The sequence below is a fragment of the Columba livia genome, chromosome 5, assembly GCF_036013475.1.
Source record: "Columba livia isolate bColLiv1 breed racing homer chromosome 5, bColLiv1.pat.W.v2, whole genome shotgun sequence".
Taxonomy (NCBI): Eukaryota; Metazoa; Chordata; class Aves; order Columbiformes; family Columbidae; genus Columba; species Columba livia.
Genome location: NC_088606.1, coordinates 55,240,780 through 55,263,133, shown reverse-complemented (window position 1 = coordinate 55,263,133; position 22,354 = coordinate 55,240,780). Strand labels below are relative to the sequence as shown.

The 22,354-nt window shown below is 37.3% G+C and overlaps 1 protein-coding gene across 17 annotated transcripts in view; it reads right to left on the bottom strand.

The window, feature by feature from the left end:
- The window catches only part of SOX6 (SRY-box transcription factor 6), a 384,531-nt gene that overhangs the window by 141,396 nt on the left and 220,781 nt on the right, over positions 1-22,354 (bottom strand). For all 17 annotated transcript variants that reach the window (XM_065066134.1, XM_065066139.1, XM_065066137.1 and 14 more), the window contains 2 exons: positions 13,022-13,194; positions 9,306-9,374 (listed from right to left, as the gene is read on the bottom strand). In XM_065066134.1, the coding sequence (XP_064922206.1) occupies positions 9,306-9,374; positions 13,022-13,194 (242 nt within the window). The remainder of the gene's footprint in view (positions 1-9,305; positions 9,375-13,021; positions 13,195-22,354) is intronic.

Genomic DNA, 22,354 nt, shown 5'->3' with positions numbered 1-22,354 from the left:
TTGCTTTTATTATTTGGTGTTACAACTTTAATGTTTTTTTAACATACTGTCATTTTGGGTGGGTGAATAAGATGAATTCAGCATTTCATAATGCACCATTGTATACTGTTTACATCATTTATTTTCTTTTTATGGAATGATTACAAACTTCAATTTAAAATTAATAACATTTTGTGGGAGTTACTGTATGTGAATTAAGTGTGGTGATGTCAGTGCATCCCTCTGGAATTTAAAAGATATTTCACTGTGTTATATCATGTGTCGCACAGTATATCAATTTTTATTTCCCATCCCTCAAGTATGGAATGCACACTGTGTAACTTCTTAGATTCTCAATATAGACATAATTTACCCAAGCTGTGCAAATGCCCAACTTGCTGAAGATGATATATACAAGATTTATATGAAAGACTAGTTCTTTCAAACAGGCAAAAGTCTTGCATACAACACAAGTCACTATGTTATCCAATTATTTGGGGAGAAGGGATTCCAATGTAACAGACAAAAGGAAATAGGGTGTAAACTGCAGGCATTATCCAGGTTTTCCCTACATTAACAATGACTTAAAATCAGATTCCAGGCAAGGCCATTCACCTTTGCTTGAGAGCTATGCTTTGACGTTTTTGCAAGTGTCTGGATTAGCTGGTTGCATAACATAGCCAATATCAGACATATTCATTCACTTTACTTTTACATATATGCCATCAAACGTATAGCAAATGTTAAACAGCATCTGGTTTGCTCATTTACCATTTTGCACACACTACTACTTTCTCTATGTGAATTCATAATTCCTGAATGGATTCAGAGAGAAATGCACTTCTTCCTTGCTGTCATGACAATAAATACATTTAAAATATGTTTTTAATGCTCAAATTGATTCAGTAATACACTTGTATTCTGGAACATTCCCCCAATTACAACTAAAACACATTTTGATTCTTTAGGTCAGGATTTAGTCCATCTGGTAAATTTAAGATTTTACTGTGAGATTTCCAAAAGTACTTTGCAATGTATTTGCTAAATGCTTTTGGCCTTTTTATGTGGGGCTGTACTTCATCATTTTCCTCCAAATAGCTGCTTCTGCAGACAGAGATTTTGACCTCTGATATCATCACATTCCACTCTTGCCTGTATACCTGAATATCTCCATAAATCACGTCATTTCAATACCAACATTTATTAACTATTTTCTTTATTCACTATCTCCTGATGAGTGTGTCAAATAGTGTGGAGGTTTTTGAAAAAAAAAAAAAAAAAAGCAAATCCTGATTGTTTTCCCTCTTGGCCATCACATGGTTGTCAATCATAAAAATCATCACTGAAAAAGTAACTAATTAGAAATGAAAGGTCAATATCTTAGGCAGTTTCGGTCAGTCCTGGGATATGTTTTGATGTAACTCTGATGTAGGACCTGAAAAAAAAGGTGGTGTGCCCAAAAGGTAGCCTGTTTTTTCCACATTTGCCTAATAAAACAAATTACGTGCCCTAAAAGCCCCACCTCATTTGTATCTTTGATATTCCAAGCACAATACTAATATTCTCAGGTCTCCCCCATATGAGGTGCTCAATTCTGCAAAGCCCATTTACGTGAGCAATACTTCAATATACAAGTCATCAAATATTGGCTACGCAAGTATTACTCAAGCAAGCTAGACTTCACAGGATTGGCCCTGTTGGTAGGCTGCCACTGGCCGCAATCTCTGCTCCCAGTTACCTGTTTTACTTTGTGCACATACCACTTAGGAAGGATACTGGTTTTCTATGCTGAAACAAATACTTTATTCTTAGTGCATTATTCCAAATATTGCATTATGCAGACTGACAGAGAGGGTGATGCAGACCTGTACTACCAGAGGAATAGCACCAGAGGGGTTCAGAAGGGCATAATACCTGCCAAACTAGACTGGATCAGCAAACACTGAGACTGCCACAGCATGTCACTCCAGGCTTAGTTGAAACGGGCAGATCACCAGCTGAGAGTGACCCCTGGGCAGCAGTACAGGTGGGTAGCAAAAATTTGCTTGATCCTCTACTGTTATTCAAGAACTTGATATAATCTCCCCCTAAATTAACAGGGCTCAAATCTGAAGCCCTTCTGTAAGCAAAGGCTGTAAAATGAGTGTTTGGGCTCAATAGAATCAATGAGATTTTAGCCCCTGGCTTTGACAGGGGCACGGCTGAGAACAAGCCCGTAAGCCACTGGCAAGATTGCAACACAACACGCTCAGAGCAACCAAGCAGCAGTTCTTGAACTGGGAAGGATGGATGCCTGTGCCTTCATTTCCAATTTTAAAACAGACGTGGGAGAGGGAAAGTGGGAGGGCAGCTACTATCATTTTCTGCACCAACATGAGCCTGAGAAACAATGACATTTACTTTGGTTTAACTAATTTCCACACATCAGATCATGTTCAGCACCCGTGTGCCAAAGTCCTATTCTTCAAGTCTGTTGAAATATGACTTTCCGAAACATGTGTGCTAACATTTGGCCAACACCACCACAAGATCATTTTATTAACTTGTAGCTCATTTCATAGACTGCTGCTCATGTTGCTAACATATGCTATTCTACCATTTACTGCTCTATAATTAGAGAAGTCATATGAAAGAGATACACAAGGCTTAATTTTTGCATTAAATACAATTTCTTTAGACTCGGGTAGATGAAATAAAGCTATTTAAAATAAAATTTAAAAAACACCATATTGTGAATTAGAAAACTGCAGGAAAGCTAATTTAACTCTTAGAAGGTCACAGTAAAAATTTTTAAAAGCCCACTCCTCCACCTCAAGACTGCACACAGTTTTAAGGATTGTGTCAACAGTCAAATCCAGAACTACTTTCTCCTTCGCCAGGATAAATCTTGTTTTCAGGGGCTGAGGGCGCCAGGGGCACAGCAGCTACCAGGATCCATGCAAATGGGAGACCAAGGTGCAAGAGCAGAAGCTTAGGAGCAGCACACAAGGGGAAACCTTTAGTGCAGTGTGTCTTTTTTGCTTAGGCTACCACCATGCTGTCATGCCAAAGTGTTTTTAGTACGGAAGAGACTGAACAGAGGATAGGGAGCATTGCTGGAATATTTATTAAAGGGTAGACTGCTGGGAGGAGGTGAGGATCCCACATTGCTGCTCTTCCCACACACCTGACAGAGAAAATTCCAAACCAGCCAGCAATAAAGATTTTTTTTTTTTGGTTGGAAAAAGCTGGCCTGTAACAGATCTTTTCCTTGGGTATTTATCAAATATGGACTTTATAACTCATTAGCAAGCCGCTGTGTAACAATAAATAAAATATGAAACATTTGATCTTGATGTTTAGCATATTTATCTTTTCTCTGTTGAAGAAAACTAAGCAAGTTTTGAGCTGGGCAGAAGTGTGATGCCATGCCTACAGCAGAGCCCCCCGAATTTGAATCAAGGATTTAGCAGCCAACTATTATACAAGTTCCAGGCACAGAACAGCATTTGTCTCTTCCATGTGCACACAACTGCATTGCAGAGGGGACGTAGATTTTTTTAATACCGAACTGTTAAAAAAAAAAAGAAAAAAGAAAAAAGATACCAATGACAGTTGGGAGCCAATTAATGAGTGAACTGGAATTTAAGGGAAATGTATCCTTCCTACTGTAAATTAATAAACTGTAGCTATAGTTTATTAAGCCACCACAATCATTTACATTTTCTACTGCCATAATCTTGACTGCTTATAAATTACAGTAGTTTTACCTATTCTTTAATCCAGAAACATCATTATTAAAATGTTTGATGCAGGCTACAGTGCAGCTATCATTACTTGTAAAAGTTAATTAGATTAGATAAAAGAAATAATTAGATTTGCATTTTTATCCTGGTTTTAAACTTCCAAAGAAGATCACAACAGTGTGCCTGTGGGCAATTAAAAACAGCATACAGCAGTGAAATATAAAGGCAAAAAAGGTCTGTTTTTCCTGGCTAATTCATGATTGAAGATACAATTACAAAATATTTTAAGGGTTTGCTGAAGCTGGGGGCTATTCCTAGACTTCTAAGCTTTGTTTATAACTCTCGCTCTCTTTCAAGGGAATATCTGATCTGCGTCCGCTGCCAATAGATGTATCAAATTGCTTTCAATGGCTTTATTTGGTCCTGTTCAGAGCTTGCTGGAAGGGGGTAAGTTTCATGATCAATAACAAAAAAAAAGTTGGGGAAAATATTCCCTAGTGCCAGAACAGTAGCATTGCAATTGCTTTTTGCTAAATCCAGTTTACAAAGAAGCCTCAGAGAGCGGAACTGAACTGACTAACTAGATTTCATCTTGTGCATTTTCAGCAAGCTCACTGCAAGGAGCTTTAACCCATCTCCAAAAGGCAATAAATGAAAGGTTCAGCTATTAATATTGGAGGTCAGTTACATACTTAATGATAAAGCATATCTTTAAATCTATTTCTACTATTATTATCCTAGCAAAAAATTAATTAACCAGGTCAGGGAGGCCATGAAGGCTAATGTGGAATGTAATTATTCCTGATCTTTAGACATGTACTTCACATAAAGAGATAGTCCTTATTCAGCTCACCAGGTACCTGAATTGTCAGTAGTTAATCATGGATAAGAAGAGAGACTCATTGGTTCAGCCTCTTAAGTTTAAGTATAATTCAAATGATTCCTGTTCAAGGACAGTTTAAATAGTTGTAACATTTATGTTACTATTCTTTTTTTGTTTGTTTTTTACTATCCTGGTAATCATGTTCACTCTTTTTGACTGAAACAGAAAAATGCAAGAAATATGAAACTACAACAGCATAAATGTATAGATTTAAACTAGAAAAAAAATATACTATTAGGAATAATTTCTGGTGGCTGAATTAAAACAGAATACTTATGAAAGCAGAGGAAGACAATTTTTCTATGCAATGGAAGTCATACTGATTCAAACAGAAAACGAAATGCTCTACAATGGCATTGAACATAGTACAGAGGAATAAGGTGAAGGGAAATGGATGAAATCAGTTTGGATCAGCTGTCACTGTAATACCCATCACAGGTTTTTGCAGAATAGCTCAACAGCCAGTGCCCCTTTTAAAGCTTTCAGAAAAAATATAGGACTCACCCTAAGGAAGCTTCCCCACCAGAGGAGGGCAGCCCTCAAACTTTCATCCCTTAAATCCACAGTAGCACCACCACTCCTGCTTGAGGGAAATCCTGGAGCAACACGCTCCAAGCACCAGTGAGATGCAACCCGCTCTTTCAGCTGGATATGGTGGGGTCAGAAGTTTTCCCCACGCCTCATTCTGAAAGGACGGAATTCAGCAATGAGGCATTGAATTCTCAGGGATTTCAGGGCCTCGAGTGATTCTCAAGCTTGGAACAGTTCTAGAGATCACAGATGTAAGCCCCTTCCTCCAGTGTAATCTTACCTTCATGATGTACCACCAAATTCTTCCTTTAAACAGCTTTTTCTCTTATTCCTAGAAGTTTTCATTTTCACAGCACAGGCAAAGAGGTATCCTTGAAACAGTCTCGTTTTGTCCCTTCTACTTTAAGAATGAATACTTATTAAACAAAAAAATGAAATTCCTTAAAATCTGGATCAACCTGGAGACTGATCTGTGAGCTCTTTCTTGCCCTACAGTATTTTATCAACTTTATTTCCACTAAAAGCAATAATTCCTCTGCACAGCTTTGCAGAACAAAGAATTTAATTTGACATACTAGATTTCCTCCCATTTCTATGGACTCCTCTGTAGGAGAGTGTTTATGAACATTATGAACATTTGAGCTGAAAAGTAATAACACACTACATTTATCTGAAATTTTTTCATTTAAGATTCTCAGAACATTACATTTGAATTGAGGGACGGGAAACAATTTGCCAAATTTCAGATAATCAGAGACAGAACTGAGAACAACTCCAGATTCCTATTCCCTTTAGCCAACAGACAAAACTGCTTTCCCCAACGTGCACACCCTGAAAGTAATACTACCTTCACTTAGAAAACATGAGACGATTAAGCAGAACATTTAATGACTGCAGTACTCTTGAAATACCTATGTAGTTTTCTTATACTAAGCCTGGCTAATGTCCTCTTTGCTCACAGATTGTTGACAAAGTTTTGGATGTAGAACAAGTCTTGAGTAAGGTGCTCCAGTAAATTGTCTTAAGAACAAAATAAACCAAAAATCAACAACTAAATGAAAGCGGGTGTTAAAATGATTAAATGGATGAATAATATACAACACAATGTAAATATTAAATAACAAACAATTAGAATTCTCAGCAAATGAACCTAGTAGGTGTCCAGGGAAATATGTGTTTTATTTAATATGGATTATTTCCACTTTTATATGTGGTTGACAGAAATCTCGTAAGCCCCATCTGAAGTAGTTTCTAATTGTTTAAATGGTTAAATAAACTGGATGCATTTATTCACAGAAATTATTATATAAGAACTAACACTCTACCTCAGAAGATGACAGTGGTACACTGTGTGTCTTGTGATGAAAACATTGCATCAGCAATGCCCCATTCCTGCATCCTGGAGAACACAGTGTCTTATTTCAAGTAGGTGTGCCATGAATAGGCCCTTGCCCAGATGGAACTGGCACCTGTGCTACTTATATTTTGTAATCTCTTCAAAAGGGGAGTGTCAGGGAAGAGTACTATTGTTTTTCCATGCATACAAAGTATCAATAAGAATCCACACCATTTTATGTAATTGCTGTTTCCTGAAAAGGGTTGCTCAAGAATGTCTTTAAACAGATGCACCTTCTGAATAAAATCAAGAAAGTTCCAAATTCTACTAAGCCCCAAAACTACACTGAGAATGTCAACGTTTATTAGAAAATTGTTTTTTCCCCTCAAGCCTCAGAGAGAGTGATTCACCTCATCTCGCTTCAGATGCCTACACTCTAGGCATCAGCATGCATTTCCTTTATAGTTAATGGAGAGAAACAGCCATTTTAGGGAACAATTCATCTGACATTTTAAATGTCTACTTTAGGACAAGATGAATTGCATCTAAAACTATTCACTCTGCTTCTCTCTGTTCACCATGAAAAATAATCTGGATAATTAACTGAGACAGAATTTGCACTGTAGTTTCCTACTTTTGGTAGGATTCCACCCACGGTCACCAGTGTGACTTCAGTATCAGTACTGAGGTTTCCTGGGAAGATGCTGCGAGGGGACCTGGGAGAACCAGCACAGCACTGAATCTCTCCTCTGCCTCTTCATCCAACCTATAGTTCTGCAGGAGCTACGGGTCTCAACAAACTGCAACACTCATAATCAATTCAAGAGCAACAAACCTATAACAAATTGCATGGGCAACTTAGCAACTAACTTATCTCCCAAGCAACTCCTGGCCAGCAAACCTGCCACAGAATTAAGAAAGAACAAATAAACAAAGAACTAGTCGGCTCACAAGCAGCTGGACTATGTGAGCTGGTGTGTAGCCTAAGAAACAATCTCCTAACAAACTGGTTTTTAGAAATCTTCTCCTAAGTTCAACGTATATTTGAGATGGCATCTGCCCAATATACCCAGTGCTTCATACTGGACTCTACAATGTTTCTTGGGTGATTAGAAGCCCACTACCAATCAGGCTAACAAGCTGGGAGAGGAAAGTCCTCACTGCCTCAAATACGCTGATCAGATTCATGTAAATACAAATAAAGAGGCCAAACTATTTAGGAACTATGGAATAAGAGTAGCTTACATAGGCAAGAAATTTGAAACAAATATAGGGAAAGACCACCAAGAAATAATCTAGCTCACACGAACAGAACCATCATTAAAACATTTCTTTGCATATATGTCTAGGAAAGGATGGGAAAGAAAACTTATGGAGGGTTCAGCACTGTGTAAGCATAAAATTGTGAGTAAACAAGAAAATGAACCGCAATCTATTCTAAAATTAATGTGCAGCCTATTCTAAGACCACATTTCCCAGAGTCAGTGGAACGGTAAAGCTACTGGAAAGTATTGAGTGAACTGAAACATGTACTACCTTTGAACTTTTTACTACAGAGCAGGATACTTCCTAGTAAAACATACCCACATTTGCCAAATAGGAACAAAAATTACCTGGTCATGATTCCTCTGTGTCCAAATTTTTAAAGGAATTTAAAAAATTAGAAATTCCTCATGCAAATAACTGTTCTGTTTAGCAGACTCATCTATGTTTGAGTCTTAGCTTTTATGCCAAGTAAATTTTTTTAATATGATCCTTTGTTTTCTAAAGCCAGACTTGCAAATAACACTTAGGAGAAGATGGTGTATTTTTTCCTTTCACTATTCTTATGCCTCTCCCATCCTTTATGTACACCTAATATGAACGTGCAGTCTTCCAGTAGGCAAAGGCAAAAACGGTGCTTTAAAATTCAATTGTGTCTCTCATCCCAGGTATCAACACATTTATATATGTTAATTAAACTCCTTAAAGTGTAACTGAAACTGAATTACAATATTTGCAAAAGCATTTACAAACATTTCTTTGGGATGAGGGAAGGATAAACTTCAGTTTTCCATCCAGTAACATGGCAATTGTCTGATTAAGGAAAAAAATAATAGTAGAAGCTTATAGGAAATAATTGGCAGCACAATCATCTGTCAGACCAAAGCAAAATATTTAAATCAAAGAGCAGGCCCATGGAAATGCTTTCAAGCAAAGTGGGAAGCCAAGAATGTAACACAGTCACATGTAAATAATGCCTCTACCTACATGTCAGTCCCTACCCACATATATTTGCACAAAATTAAACCAGGTTCTGAGTACAAGTGCAGATAACTGAATACCTCCAAAACACTGCCAGATCCACAAAGGTTCAGTTACGCCCAAGGCACACGGGACACATATACCTGTGGGTCTTCGTACATGAGCAGACCGGTCACAGGGACTCAGTACTGTCTCAGTGCCTATTATCCTATTCTTTAGATGTTTGCTTCAGTTAATGAAATGGAAAACATTCATCTAACCTTCTTATAAAGTCAATTTCACCTCTGTAGAATAAGTTCTATAAACAATGATTCAGAATCTGCTTTTACTTAGCACAATACAAGTCAAACTGATTGCAGATTTCAGAATTAAAAGACAAGATTTAAGAAACAGTTCATAACTTTTAGAAGAAAACTGTGCTTATTAAAGAAAAGCTCTTTCCACCAAAAAGATGTTTGACAATAATTTTCTAAGACACAAGACACTCCATAAAGAACATCTTTACTGAGGCTTGTTAGTAAAGCAGGTGGCTGCTTTATTTCAGATCCTTCCCTCTCCATAAATGGAATTTAAGTATAATCAGAAGAGAGCAATAAAACACACTGACCTGAATTTGCTGCTGCAGTAGATTGATTTTGTGCTGCTGTTGCAGAAGTTGCTGCTGTTGTCTTGCAATCTGTTAGAAATAAAATTTCTATTAAGTTAAAATAGTAATAATGAAACATCAATATTTTTGAGCAAAACCTAAGTTATTAGTTATTCTTTGTTATATTTTTATTATAATTTAATTTTTTTTTTAAATGAAGGATGCTTTAGAAGTATCTGCATATGTGACGTGAACGTTTTAAATTTAAACGCAACATAACAATCTAGTTAGCCAGTAAGAAATATGTATTTTAAGCACTTAGGCCTCAACTCTGGAAAGCATAGAAACACGGGCTTAGCTGTGAGCGTGTGAATAATCTCATCACTATTCAACAAAGCATTTAAGCCTGTGGTGATCTTTGACTATGATGCATTACTGTTAGCTACAATGGGAATGAAACACATGCTTAAAATTAAGTGCTTTGCTGAATGGGATGGGATTACTCAGGTGCTTAAGGTTAAACACACATTTTCCTGCTTTGCTGAACTGGAGCCTTAGCTAGTATTTATGGATATTTCACTATTCAGCACAAGCTCCTAGGGCAAGCTTCTCTAACTTCATTCACAACGAGCAGCACATTACTTCACTTGTAAATCTCCAAGTCTTCCTTGGAAGTACACAAGGGTCTCATTCTGTGTAAAAGCAGTACCTCATGCTCAGTAACTTATCCTCAACACAACCCTGTGAAATATGTAGATATTCTTACCCTCATTTGGTAGATTCACTAAGGGATCTAGATGGTTAAAGTTCACTAAATCCCTTCTCTAACATAGATGGAGAGAGGCAAGTGTTCAGGGCAGGGAGCACTAAGAGACTAAGGAGACAGAATCTGTCCCAGATATACCCTCACCCCTCTCACCATGATTGCTACAAACCATCCCAAACCAGTATGCAAGAGCAGAAGGGAAAGAGGATCCTGCCCTCAGACTGCTGAGCTGCTCCCTGCAGTGGTAACACGGAGCTGGGGAACAACTGGACTTCTGCTTTAGGATCACAGAAAGTCCAACTGTGCAGCAGACTGGAACAAGGACAAGATTTGTGTTTCCTGGAAACCTCAGTCTCAGCACTTCTGCTACCTTCATTTCTTAAATATAATTTCCCCTCCTATAAATATTTATCTAGAGCAGAGGAACCACATAAAACAGCAAGAAGATGGTGACAAAGGTAGTTTGGTCACTCAAATCCACTGCTTCAGTTTTGGCAAAAACCCTCCTGGTCTCTTTCCCCACTATCTGTTGAGCGTGCTTACTCTTTCTGTTATAAACAGAGAAAGCTAAGTAAAATGTTTTAATGATAAAAAAATTACAGAACTGTAGCAAGGTTGATTTGGAAATAAACAATCACATAGTTTTACTGCAAACTGTTCAGATTAACTCCTAAGGAATCCGCAGTTACATATTAACAGCTTGTAATTGTGCACACACAGAGATAAAGTCTGTCATTTCTTTCATCTCTCACTTTGTCACCTGGAAATAGCTCTGCCATTTTTTTCATGGCTAGAGTTGAAATTCACTTTTGTATGGGAGACAAAATTCATACATATTTTAAGTCTTGCATATGACCTCAAAGAAACAAATGGAGGTCTATGTGACTCTGGGACTGGATCAAGGTAAATTGCCACACAGAAGAGGAATTAAGCAACTATCATAGCGTACTACTCCATTTATAAGCCTGACGTTCAAATATTTCTGGGTATATCTCCCAGTAAAGTCAATAAAAATATGGTGAATGAAGACTGAAGAAGCAGGCTCTGGACTGCTAGTGAAAAAGGTAGTTCAAACAGCCAGCAGCATGCGTGCTCAGGTAACCCTGGGGCAGCTCCTAGCTCCTCAGGTCATTTCTTGTTATATCAGTGGTCAGCAGCAGTGTCTATGCTTGGAAAAGCAACTCTAATGGTAACTGTCCTACAGAGAACAGTTTAAAACCTGTATGAGTGCTTGAGTTACTGTTTCTAATGAGTAACACACCAATTGTGCTATTCCATCTTCTAAGTGTAGTGCTTGTCACTAAATATAAGATTTGTTGGGTTTATGTCTATGTTGTCCCTCCTGCCAAAATCTCAGTGAAGGTAACAGAAAGATTATAATGATAGTCAGCTTCAGAAAAAAAATATCTGTAATTTCGCATCAAAATCAGATACTGCATGAAGCTGCGTCAGGGGTCATAGAATTATAGAATCATAGAATAGTTCAAGTTGGAAAGGACCTTCAAAGGTCATCTAGTCCAACCCCCCTGCAATGAGCAAGGACATCTCCAACTAGAGCAGGTTGCTCAGAACCTCATCCAGCCTGACCTTGAATGTTTCCAAGAATGGGGCATCTAACACCTCTCTGAGCAACCTCTTCTAGTATTTTACCACTCTCAAAGTACTTAATTCCTTTTGAGTACTTTAATCTTTTTTCATAGACACACAGTATCTGATGTTGGTAAGCTATAGCCAAGGCAAGGATGAGATCTTTTTTTATATGTCCAAAGGCACTGATTTGCCAGAGTTCAGACTGCCTGTGAACAGCTTTTTGTACCTCTATGGACAGTATCATACCATTTGAATAGGCATTTCCTGATGAAAAACAGAAATATACGAGGAAGCATCTAATGTCAATGGTTCCTCTTAGATGGAACAGTACTGTGATAGAAAATGTATCCAATACCCTGCAATGCAATTACCATAGCATAGTCTTGATGTATAGGCTTGACACAGTAAAGTAGGGTGCACAAGCACCATGTGGCTCAAATTCTGAATTTTATTTGCCTATCGGTTGAGCTACATGCTCGCTTCATTGAGCATGACAACCTAGTTTTAAGTGTCATTTAATTTTCATTTTGAAATATAATTACAAAGTGTTCACTGTAAGATATCACTCGTCTGCAAATGTGTCAAGATTAATTTGTGCTAGCTTATTCACAAGTGTCAATAGTTAATTACTGTGTCATCTCTGGATGGCTAAATGACATTCTAACTTCTGATTTTTTACAGTGTTCCTTTATGTTATTTTCCATTAGAGGATGAGTCCATATCCCTACATGTGGGCAAATACTCAAGCACATAAAATACCAGACGTCACAACTCATTAAAATCAACAGAGCATATATTGCTGTATATATCCTATAAAATACATTTAACTGAAAAGATAATTCTAGTAATAATGTCAGATTCCTAAAAACCACTCATTAATTTGGATCTGTCTGATCTAATGCCTAGGGGACTAGTGTATGGGATCACTGTTGTTACACTTCTGTACAATGAGAAAAGTACAGCTCTTTGGACAACTGCATCTTTACAAAAATTTAAAACAAAAAAATCAGACCTTACTCACAGAAGGTATTTGAAGGTTTGAGGCTGCTTAAGGTTTCTGGTTCAATTATTTTCTTTCCAAAAAGGTGAGGAATTAAATAATGGCTATAGTCTGGCTTATTTGTGACTCCCAAAATCGCATCTCAGGGCAAGAAACAAGAACTGTGAAATCTATTAAATGCCATTGATTCTAGGAAATAAATCGTTTGGGGTTTTTTTTCCTCCGGATCCAAGAAGATTTCCTCTTTCTGGAAACAGGTGTAATTTCTGAAGATATTTAAGCTCTTTTATCAAAAGATGAGAGGAAACACCAAGCAGGACAGTGTTTACAATAAGCATTCTGCATGAAACATTTTCACAGGTTTCTTTCTTGGAGCCTCACCTGTTCTTGCTGTTGGCGAGCAAGGTCCATTTGCTGCCGTTGTTTTTCAATTTGTGAGGCTGCCAGCTTTTTCTGTTCATCGTGGGCAGCCAGGAGCTGCTCCCGTAAGCTGATCAGCTGGGTGATCATAGTAGAGAGCTGTCGCTCTTTTTCTGCCAGGCTTTCTGGTGTACCTAAATGTGCAGGAAAGATGTACTGTAAATATGAGACAGACAATAGTTACCAAGCAATATTCACAAAGAAAATGGCTCAATCACCAACATGTTTATTTCAAGTGGCAGCTTGAATATGTATTATACTAAGAGACCCCAAAAGAAGCTTTGCTGTGCTCTAAGCAGTGCAGAATATAATAAAACTTGGAGCAGAAAAGATATAGACCATTTCTGTTTTTCTGACAGGAGTAATTAACAATGCACTGTGTACAAATCCCTATAACTTTTCCATCTAAATCTGCCAAGTGTGATAAATACATTAACAGTTTATTAGACATCATTTTCCCTCACTATATATATTTTGTTGTTTTTTTCACCCAAGTATGTAAAAATGCTTAAAAAAAAAAAAAAAAAAAAAAAAGATGCTGTTCAGTGGAAGAAGCAATTTAATAGTTTATTGATCATTTCTCTAAAATACCCATATATCTGGTAGGTCACTTGGGTAAATGTAATCTTTGGTTACGGAATGCATATTAAAAATGTGCTCTACTTGTCCCTAAGAGAAATGGCTAACCTGAGAAAATGGCTTAAAAATTTTCATTTAACTTTCAAAGTTTACTCTACAGAGGGTACTTAATTAATATGAAACTACGGTACATTTATTCTTTGCCCTAATGATGCTTAACGGCCTGTTTATAGGAAGATTGCATGGGTCTCCTAAGTAGAGACTACAGGGTCCTTTTGCAAATCTATGCAAAAATATCCCATCCTACGTATGAACATATTACTCTGTCACAAACAGCAATGTCAGCTCCAAATTTGAGCCATACACTGCATTTCCTTGTGTGAGCACCTCAGACCCACAGCTCTATAAGAGGTAATATAATTAGAGTAGGGTAGCAGTTCAGGAATATTGGAAGAGCATCTGAAAGTGGTTTACAGTTGAGAGTCAGATAAATGAAGCAATTTTACGTTGTACTGGAAAACTGAGAGAGAAGAAGCGAACCAAATCAAGAACTAGTCAGGTCTGTAATCTGTCACAATGATATGAGAAGTTGCACGCAAGAGAGGATATTCACATCTTTCCTTTCCTCCATTCACAATAGAAGACTGTGATAAAGAAGCCACAGGACTTTTGAAGAGGAAGAAAATGTGTGAGGAACAGGACCTGGGAGGGAATGGAGAAACTGTCACCAAAATTATGACTCCACCTTCTTCCCAAAAATAAGATGGATATCTTCTAGGGAAGAGAAGAAAGAGGTTGACAGGTTTCATAAGGAGAGGGAAGACAAAACAGACTCCTGCCAAGCTGGCCTCAAACCCAAGATGCTCTACTGCTCTACTGCTATGATGCGACAAATATTATTCTTAAACAGAATTTCATTTGCGAAAGCAGCACACAAGAAAAGCTCTGTCTACAATTGCATTCTAGGGAATAAGAAACTGCATGGCTTAAGTCATGCACTCTTAACAACGCAAGCTCCGAAATACAAAGGGTACGTGGTTTTTTGTACATTTCTTAATTGCATTTAACAGGAAAAAGAACTGAAAATATTCACTTTCTTAGCCACTACTACTTAGTTTTAAAACAGTCTGCAACAAACTGATCTTTCAGTACCCTGCAGTGCCAAATCTTAATTCAGTATATATGTGACACAGGTCTCCAGACAAGGAAGAATGAGTAACTCCTGTTGTAGCAGAAATTTTAGAAATGGTTATCAGTGTTCTTAGTCACAAGAAGTATGGTGGATGCATGAAGTTAAAGCTGAAGGACACTCTGCTGTTCAAACTAACCCACTGTAAAACTTTAGTGTGATATGCACGACTGAAGCAATAAAAGAGTTCTGTGCAAAAAACTGTTTCAAAATAACAACAAATATTTTTGAAAGTAAGCTTAGGTGGGTATGTAACCATGAAAATGTCTGCACTGCCTTGCCAGGATCCATTAGCTTGTACTGAGCTCCACGCTGTTGACACCAGTTCAATTATGTGCAGCTTCAGTATAGACTTAACCTAACCCTCTTAAACTGTATTATACAGTCTTGAAGATTTTTCACCATGAATCAAAGGTTATTTAGGTGCTTTTGAATACATTATCATATACTGAAATTCATTCTCATGGAGGAAAGACTGTTCGGCCAAAGAAAAACTCCCTTGCCCATCATGACTAAAAGAGATCAACCTCTCCACCTATTTTAGAAAGGCAATGGGAGGAAACCTGCTGCCTCAAATGATACTGACTGCCATGCACGGCCACCTGGGAAACCACAGCTTGAGACCTGCACATCTGTCAGGCAGCTTTGGCATTGTAACGCAGGCCTCTGATCTTACAGTCATAAAATATTTTACACACCCAAAGCAGATATTAATCTCCTATTCCATTCCCACGTTATTCTGTATACTTTGTACTTGCTTCATAATACAAGTAGAAAGCTACGACAAAAAGTGCCTGCTAAAGCCACAAAATTTGATTGTTTTGCTATGATTAGTTAGAACCATTTGATAAGGTTGCAGCAAATTCATAAGGTCATTTCTTCTTCTTCTATAGAATAGCAGGAAGAAGTAACTGTTCTTATTCAGGAATTCAAATTCATAGTAATTGTTTTTCTTTCCTTCCCCCCACCCCCAGAGAAGCACATCTGAAACGAATGACCCCATTTAAAGTACTCTACTCTTTAATTTGTACTACGCTATGTAATCCAACAACAGAATAGAACTGATGACCACAAAATGCACGGTGTGCTCCTGGAGAATAAGGAGACCTCCACGAAGCTGCAAGACACCTAACTGAACACTGTTCAAGACAAGAAAAAGCACAAATGCAGAATGCTGTTGTATGAACAGCTGAGGGAGAGGTATAATTTAATTTTAGAGTGGAAAATCCCAACCATTATTTCACAGTTTAAATATCAATAAAAACCAACTTGCTCAGAATGCAGACCAGATTGAGCTGATCGGGTTGGGCCAAGAGAGGTCATCAGTAGCTGTGTGCCATCATCATCTGTTTCACATCCACTTACTGCAGCAAGCAATGAGATTCCTAAACTCATTACCAGTAAATAAACTGCTTCTGCTGACTACAAATGTCTATAAATAAAATAAAAAATATAGCTATCTGTAAAATGTATTTGCCATAAATACAGATAAAACAAAAAAGCTTTGTAAAAAATATACAGTATATATGCCAGCTTCCATAAGATATTATATATCACAGCTCACTTTCTGTTCTAATCCTATTCTCTTACTCCGAAGACAGCAGTGCATTTTTTTTTTCCATGGGGTCTTCCTTATCCCCAAAACACATCTGTCTTGAGTTTCTCTCAGATTTGTCAGGTGGATCAGTGCTCCCCAGGGCCTGCTCCATCTGAAGTATTTTAATTTGACTAAACACCTGATTTATTTTATCTCTCCGATGAGAAAGGCAGTTTGTCTTAATAGAGCCTGTCAGCCTACAGTCCCATTCACAGCAATTTACAGGCAGCCAGGGATGCTGGAAAAGAAGAGTGCTGTGATTCTGTATTTTATCCTCCTCCAGAAAGCACCTAAAAGCAGCTATTCACTGCTACTGCATGTGGCATTTTAGAACTGAATTAGCTTTTTATTCAAGTAACTACACTTGTTGTGAATAGCTTATCTGTAAAATTGCTACATTCACTACTGATTTTATTAACCTTTGGCTCTATCACAAAATGGTCTTCAGTTAGGAAAGACCTTTAAAATTGACACATTTTTCTTAGGGGCCTTTATTTCAGTGACTTCGGATATAGTGAATTTGATCCATTAACTCCCTTTACCAGCAGTATTTTAAATTTTGAGTGTTGGTGGGAAGTTGATAGTGTTTAAGAACTCCTTTTTAAAATTAAAATATAACAGTAAGTCTCATAAAAAGTTCAGAAAAAATACTCTTTTTTTTTTTTTTTTAATAGTTCTTTGGTTATATATTCTTGCTTTTGTGATTATAATCATAAGCTGAAAAATCATTTCATTGTAGAATATCTTAATTTTTCCTTGTGTGCTTATTGTTTTACCCTTTTTTTTTGTATGCTTTTGAGCACAAATTGAGATAAAATGGTTAGATTGAACAGAACTAAGGCATCAAAGAGAACTTTTGAGAAATTCTGGTCATAGGTCAATCTAACCAGGAGTGAGAAAATAAAAAGTAGCTATAAATCTGCTGAAAAAGAGGGAAGAGTTCAACTTGTGGTCCAAAATTACATTTAGAAAGAAATCTGCTTGTGGCAAAACCTTTCTTTTGAAACCCACCACAATACTACATAAATTCCAGTACACAAAGTAATAGAAACATCTTCATTAATTTTCTCATGAATTTAATAATCATCATTTTGTATTTTATCTACCTAGATTTCTTTAAGCACTGAAAAAAAATTATAACTATAGCTCCTATAGCAACCTCTGGTTTACCACCTTACAAAACTTCTATTACCTCTTACTGCATATTTAGTCTATACACAGATGTAGCTGCATGTCAACAAATACAGGAGGGTTTTCAATGTTAAATTTGGAACTGTCCTTGTAGCAAGTTGTCATGAGATAGAGGCAGAGGAATAACTGCTGGTAAGGAAAAAAAAATGTGAAGGAATAACAAAAAATAGACCCCTAGACTTACATAGTATAATTTAAACTAATCTCTTTGACACTCACCAAAAGAAAACAAGATAAAAGCACATATTCTATCAAGTAAGTAAAAGACAAAATACTGGAGTCATAAATAAGCCAAAATTTATAGGAATGATCCAAAGCTTGCTGAAGTCAGATTCTTAGCTGCAACACAGAATTACTGTGGGTTCTTGAATGTCCTTGCCTTAGTTTCCCAACATGCACACAGAGTAAAACGCTACCAGTCAGAGGGTTTTATGCCTGGTTAGTTAATTCTTCTGAAGTGCTTTGAGATCTTTGCATGGAATCTCTACACAGCTGCAAAGTATTATTGGTTCTCTTGAATTCTGTGATTAGTGAAAGCATGACAAATATCAGCCGTGTTTATGCACTGCATCTAAACTAACTTTTGCCCCATATACTTACAGGAAATACAAATTAATAAATCACAAATGATTAGTCCTGTTACGTTTTCAGAATAAACACATAGTGTGACTTTTATGAAATCAAGAGACTGTAATGCAAGAAAGAATTGTGGACTTTGCCAGAAACTAAGAGGGGCTTTAAATCACATAACTGCAGCTCCAAAGTATCATCAACCAAAGCAATTAAACCAACAATCAAAACTTATTTTGAATAATGTTAAGCAAGTTCAGCATTTAATTTTTTTCTTTTAAAAAAAGAGCTTTTATGAATCAATTCCTCTGATAGTTTTGTTGTTTTGGTTTGGTTTTTTTTAATGGACATTGTTTGAAAAGAAAGCAAAAACACAATGCTAGACATAAAAGAAAGTGTATTTGATCTTAGCTGCCCGGAGATAACCTGGTTAAACCATTCTGTCTAACACGGCAGTCTGCAGCACACATCAGATAGGCTGTGATGTCTCTACTTCACAGGCTCTGTCCAGCATTTAGCATTTACCCTTTTTTGATTGGGTCACCTTTTAAATGCCACAAAATAGGGCAGCAAAAGTCAACAAAAATAAACAGGGAAAACAGAAGAAAGTAACAATCTAATGGAAGGGCTTCGAAGATAAAAGTCACTTTGTGAGGGCTGCCTGACTAAGGAGCCCCCTTGCCATTGCAATAGCATCTAATTTGAGTTCTAACTCCAACAGCAGTTTAAAAAGCTTTCCACTCTAAAGGGCCCCAAGTGCATCATAAAGATAAAGCATTTCAGTAGAAAACAGCCACAAAGACCTCTATTATCTTGTCAGTCTTTGGTTACAACAGCTGAACCAATATGACTAAGTTCTGAATGACTTTTTTTCCCCCCTTCTTTTTATAACACTTGAATACTGAAATTTCTTTATTTCATGATCAGTTAGCAATTGTTGATGTTCCCATATGCTACTGTCCAGTCCTTAGTCAATAAAAAGTTTTATAAATGCTTCCATTGTGCTTTGTAGCATCCCAGTGCAGAAGGCAGCACAGCAAACATGTCCAGCATGCAAACCACACTGGACAGCTTCTCTTGTGAAGGTGTTAGAACACCCCCTCCTTATGTCTCAAAATTATTCTGAGTTTTAAGCTGGGAGCAAAGAAAAATTAATACCCTAGATCCATAAACACTAACAGGAATTAATATCAGGAACTACTGAAAACATTCTGTAGGGCAAAATCTGTTAGATTTAAAAAAAAAAAAAAAAAAAAGCTTAAGTTAGTTATGCTTATGAGAAGGATGAAAATGCTTTACTGACAATCTGCAGGATTCACCCTTTTTCACATATACTAAACCTTGGTGGATGCTTAAGCCATTTCTTAGGTGGGAACAATTTTAAACTAACATGATTTGGAGGATAATTTTAATACAATCCTAAACTTATCATAGGACAGACTGTCTTTCCTACACTAGCCATAAAATTGCATGTAGCTGAGTGGAAATGAAATTACCTGAGTAAGGCCATGCTGACCCTTCATTTTCCCATGTCAGTATGGCCACAGCCAGGTGAGGGAGAGGGCAGAGAGCTGGGACTGCAGGGCTCACTGCACCTCCGTCACCACAGCCACTGCGCTGGCTCTGTGCTGCGGGCATGTCCCACAGCAATCACCAGGGCCCTGCACTCTCCATCCTTTAGTTTGGATCATACTGAGGTTTTCATCCCGTCCACACATATGGGGAGACAGTACCCGTGCAAAAGAGTGATCCACATCCAGATCTCTCCCTGACACTGAGCTGGGCTAGAGACAGGAGCCTGTGGGCCTAAGTGCCCTCACAGGTCCTTACTTTATCATTGCACCTCTGAGTGCTCAGGATCAACTGTGCCCTATTCAACTATTTAGTGTCACACTCAGTTGTTTTTTTCCCTTCTCAAAAGAACTGGAAGGATTTATCCCTTCCTCAGACTTCACAAATCATAGAAGATTTTATTTTGCATTACGAACAAATTTAGTCACAAGAATAGTAATCCAGCTGATTATTTCCCCTAAAGATTTGTCATTATTGGATGGCAACTAAGACAGACTTACCTGCCTTAGCATTTCCCAGCAAATGCTTGTATCTCAGATTTGCTCCTGCAAATAGCCACCTCTTCTGAGGTTTCTGTCATGGCCTTTAGCATTTTTTTATCTCATGTATTTGCTGGACTTTTTGTTCTTTTGTTGTTTCTTAGCAATTCTCAAGTGTTTCCTGAGGAATATCTTACATTCAGAGGTTTTCTTCCTTGACTGTTTTTCGCAACAGTTCTAATCACAGTAAATTAATACATCCAAAAGAAAGGACACTGCACTGACCCGATCAACATAAACTATTCACAAGTTACTGCCAAACATCTCCAAAATTGTCAAAGTGATCTGCCAGGCAAAGGATTGGATTGAGTAGTCCCTGGTCAGCTCATGGAGCAGCACGATGATACGTCGCCCCATTTTTAGGGATATGGTGAATCCACAGTTGAGTCCTAAAATGTAATCCATGTCAGGAATGTAGGAAAGAATGTGATGTTAGCCAGAGCTTCAGCCTCCCCCTCCTCCAAACCCGCGCTCAGCAAAAAAACAGAATTCCAACAAATCTCTTGGACTCTTTATTTTCTTTAACACACATGAAAAGAAGAACTGTATCTGACACAAGCTTTGGAGGACTTTAACTATGTTTAGAGATTTTGTTACTATCTCTTACATAAAATTCTACTTTGGTATCGTTTGCTTTATACATATATATATATATGTAAACTTTAAAAATACTTGTCACCTTACCTTCTAAATAATACTAGAAGTACATATTAAGTGTTAATTCACGCATGTGCATGTGGAAGAAAGAAGATGACAATTTTTTAATAAATTATTCCTAGGGTTTTTCAGCAGTCAGTACAGACTCATTTACTAATGCTTTAGTGCTACCAGTGGGTTTAGAAATGTTTCATACATACTCAATACGAGCTGTTCAGACTCTATGTGTGAGAAATGTGATAATACTGGGTACAAACAGAGAAATACATATTATATGTTGCCACTAAAATCTCACAGCCAACCTGTTCTTCCTGAATTAGAATATAATGATATAGCAGAGGCCACAGGCTATGAGTAATCTGTGCAGTGATACAGACACTAAAATATGATGTAAAGAGAAAAGAAAAATGAGTAGTTTTAGTCTGTTAACTAAGAAGAATGTATGACAGGGCATAGAACACCAAAGTAAACATGGTGGTGTTATACAGAAAGCAAAATTTGTTTTATTAAAAATTACAAACAGGAGAGGAGGAAAGATGGTCCGTCCATTTAAGGTACTTACTCTGGACTTGAGAGAGCTGAAAAAATATCCTGACCTGCAGTTTCGGTTTTTCCCATTTAAATACAATGACAGAGCTTCCCTACCTTGGGGAGGTGGAACATGAGGAGGATGTTACTTTGAGGACAGGAATAATAAAGATTCCAAACTGTATTTGTAGGCCATACAACAGAAGGAAATGGTATACTAAAATATAAAAAATCCAAAGGATAAAGCAGGTATTGAAAGTGAAAAGAGCTGACAAGCAGAAAAAAAAAAAACACCTAACCATGAAGTAATTATATAACAGTTCATCTCCTGTAAAAAACTACACTGAGATGCCAGAAACTGCCAGAAATACTTAAATGTCACAGCAGGAACAAACTTTTGGGAACCTACTCTGTACAAACATCACCACATAGATCATCTTTACCAGCTTGGTTTTTTTTTTCTTTTTGTGGATGCTAATATCTTAAGTTAAAACGGCACGAGATTGGTTCACCTTTTCATATCAAAGAACACACACTAAGCATAAAAACCAATAGCAAGCCAAGGTTATGTCCTCCTCAAGGAGAGGAGAAAATAATTTTTAAAAATGTTTGAAAGTTAAATTCTGTAACTTTTCTCATTTACAAAGGCTGTACAACTAATTCCAAGCCAATTGTCCTATAATGCTTTCAGTTCTCACATAATAAAAGAGGGAAGTCTCCTAGGGCAATGGAGAGAACTGAAGTTTTTCCTTCTAAGACAGGACAAAAGCACTAAACACCAGAAAAAATCAAGTCTCTCAATAACAACAATGTTCACAGTGCTGGTAGCTTCTTCATTACACTTTAACGTAACACCTCAGCAGGCCTGATTC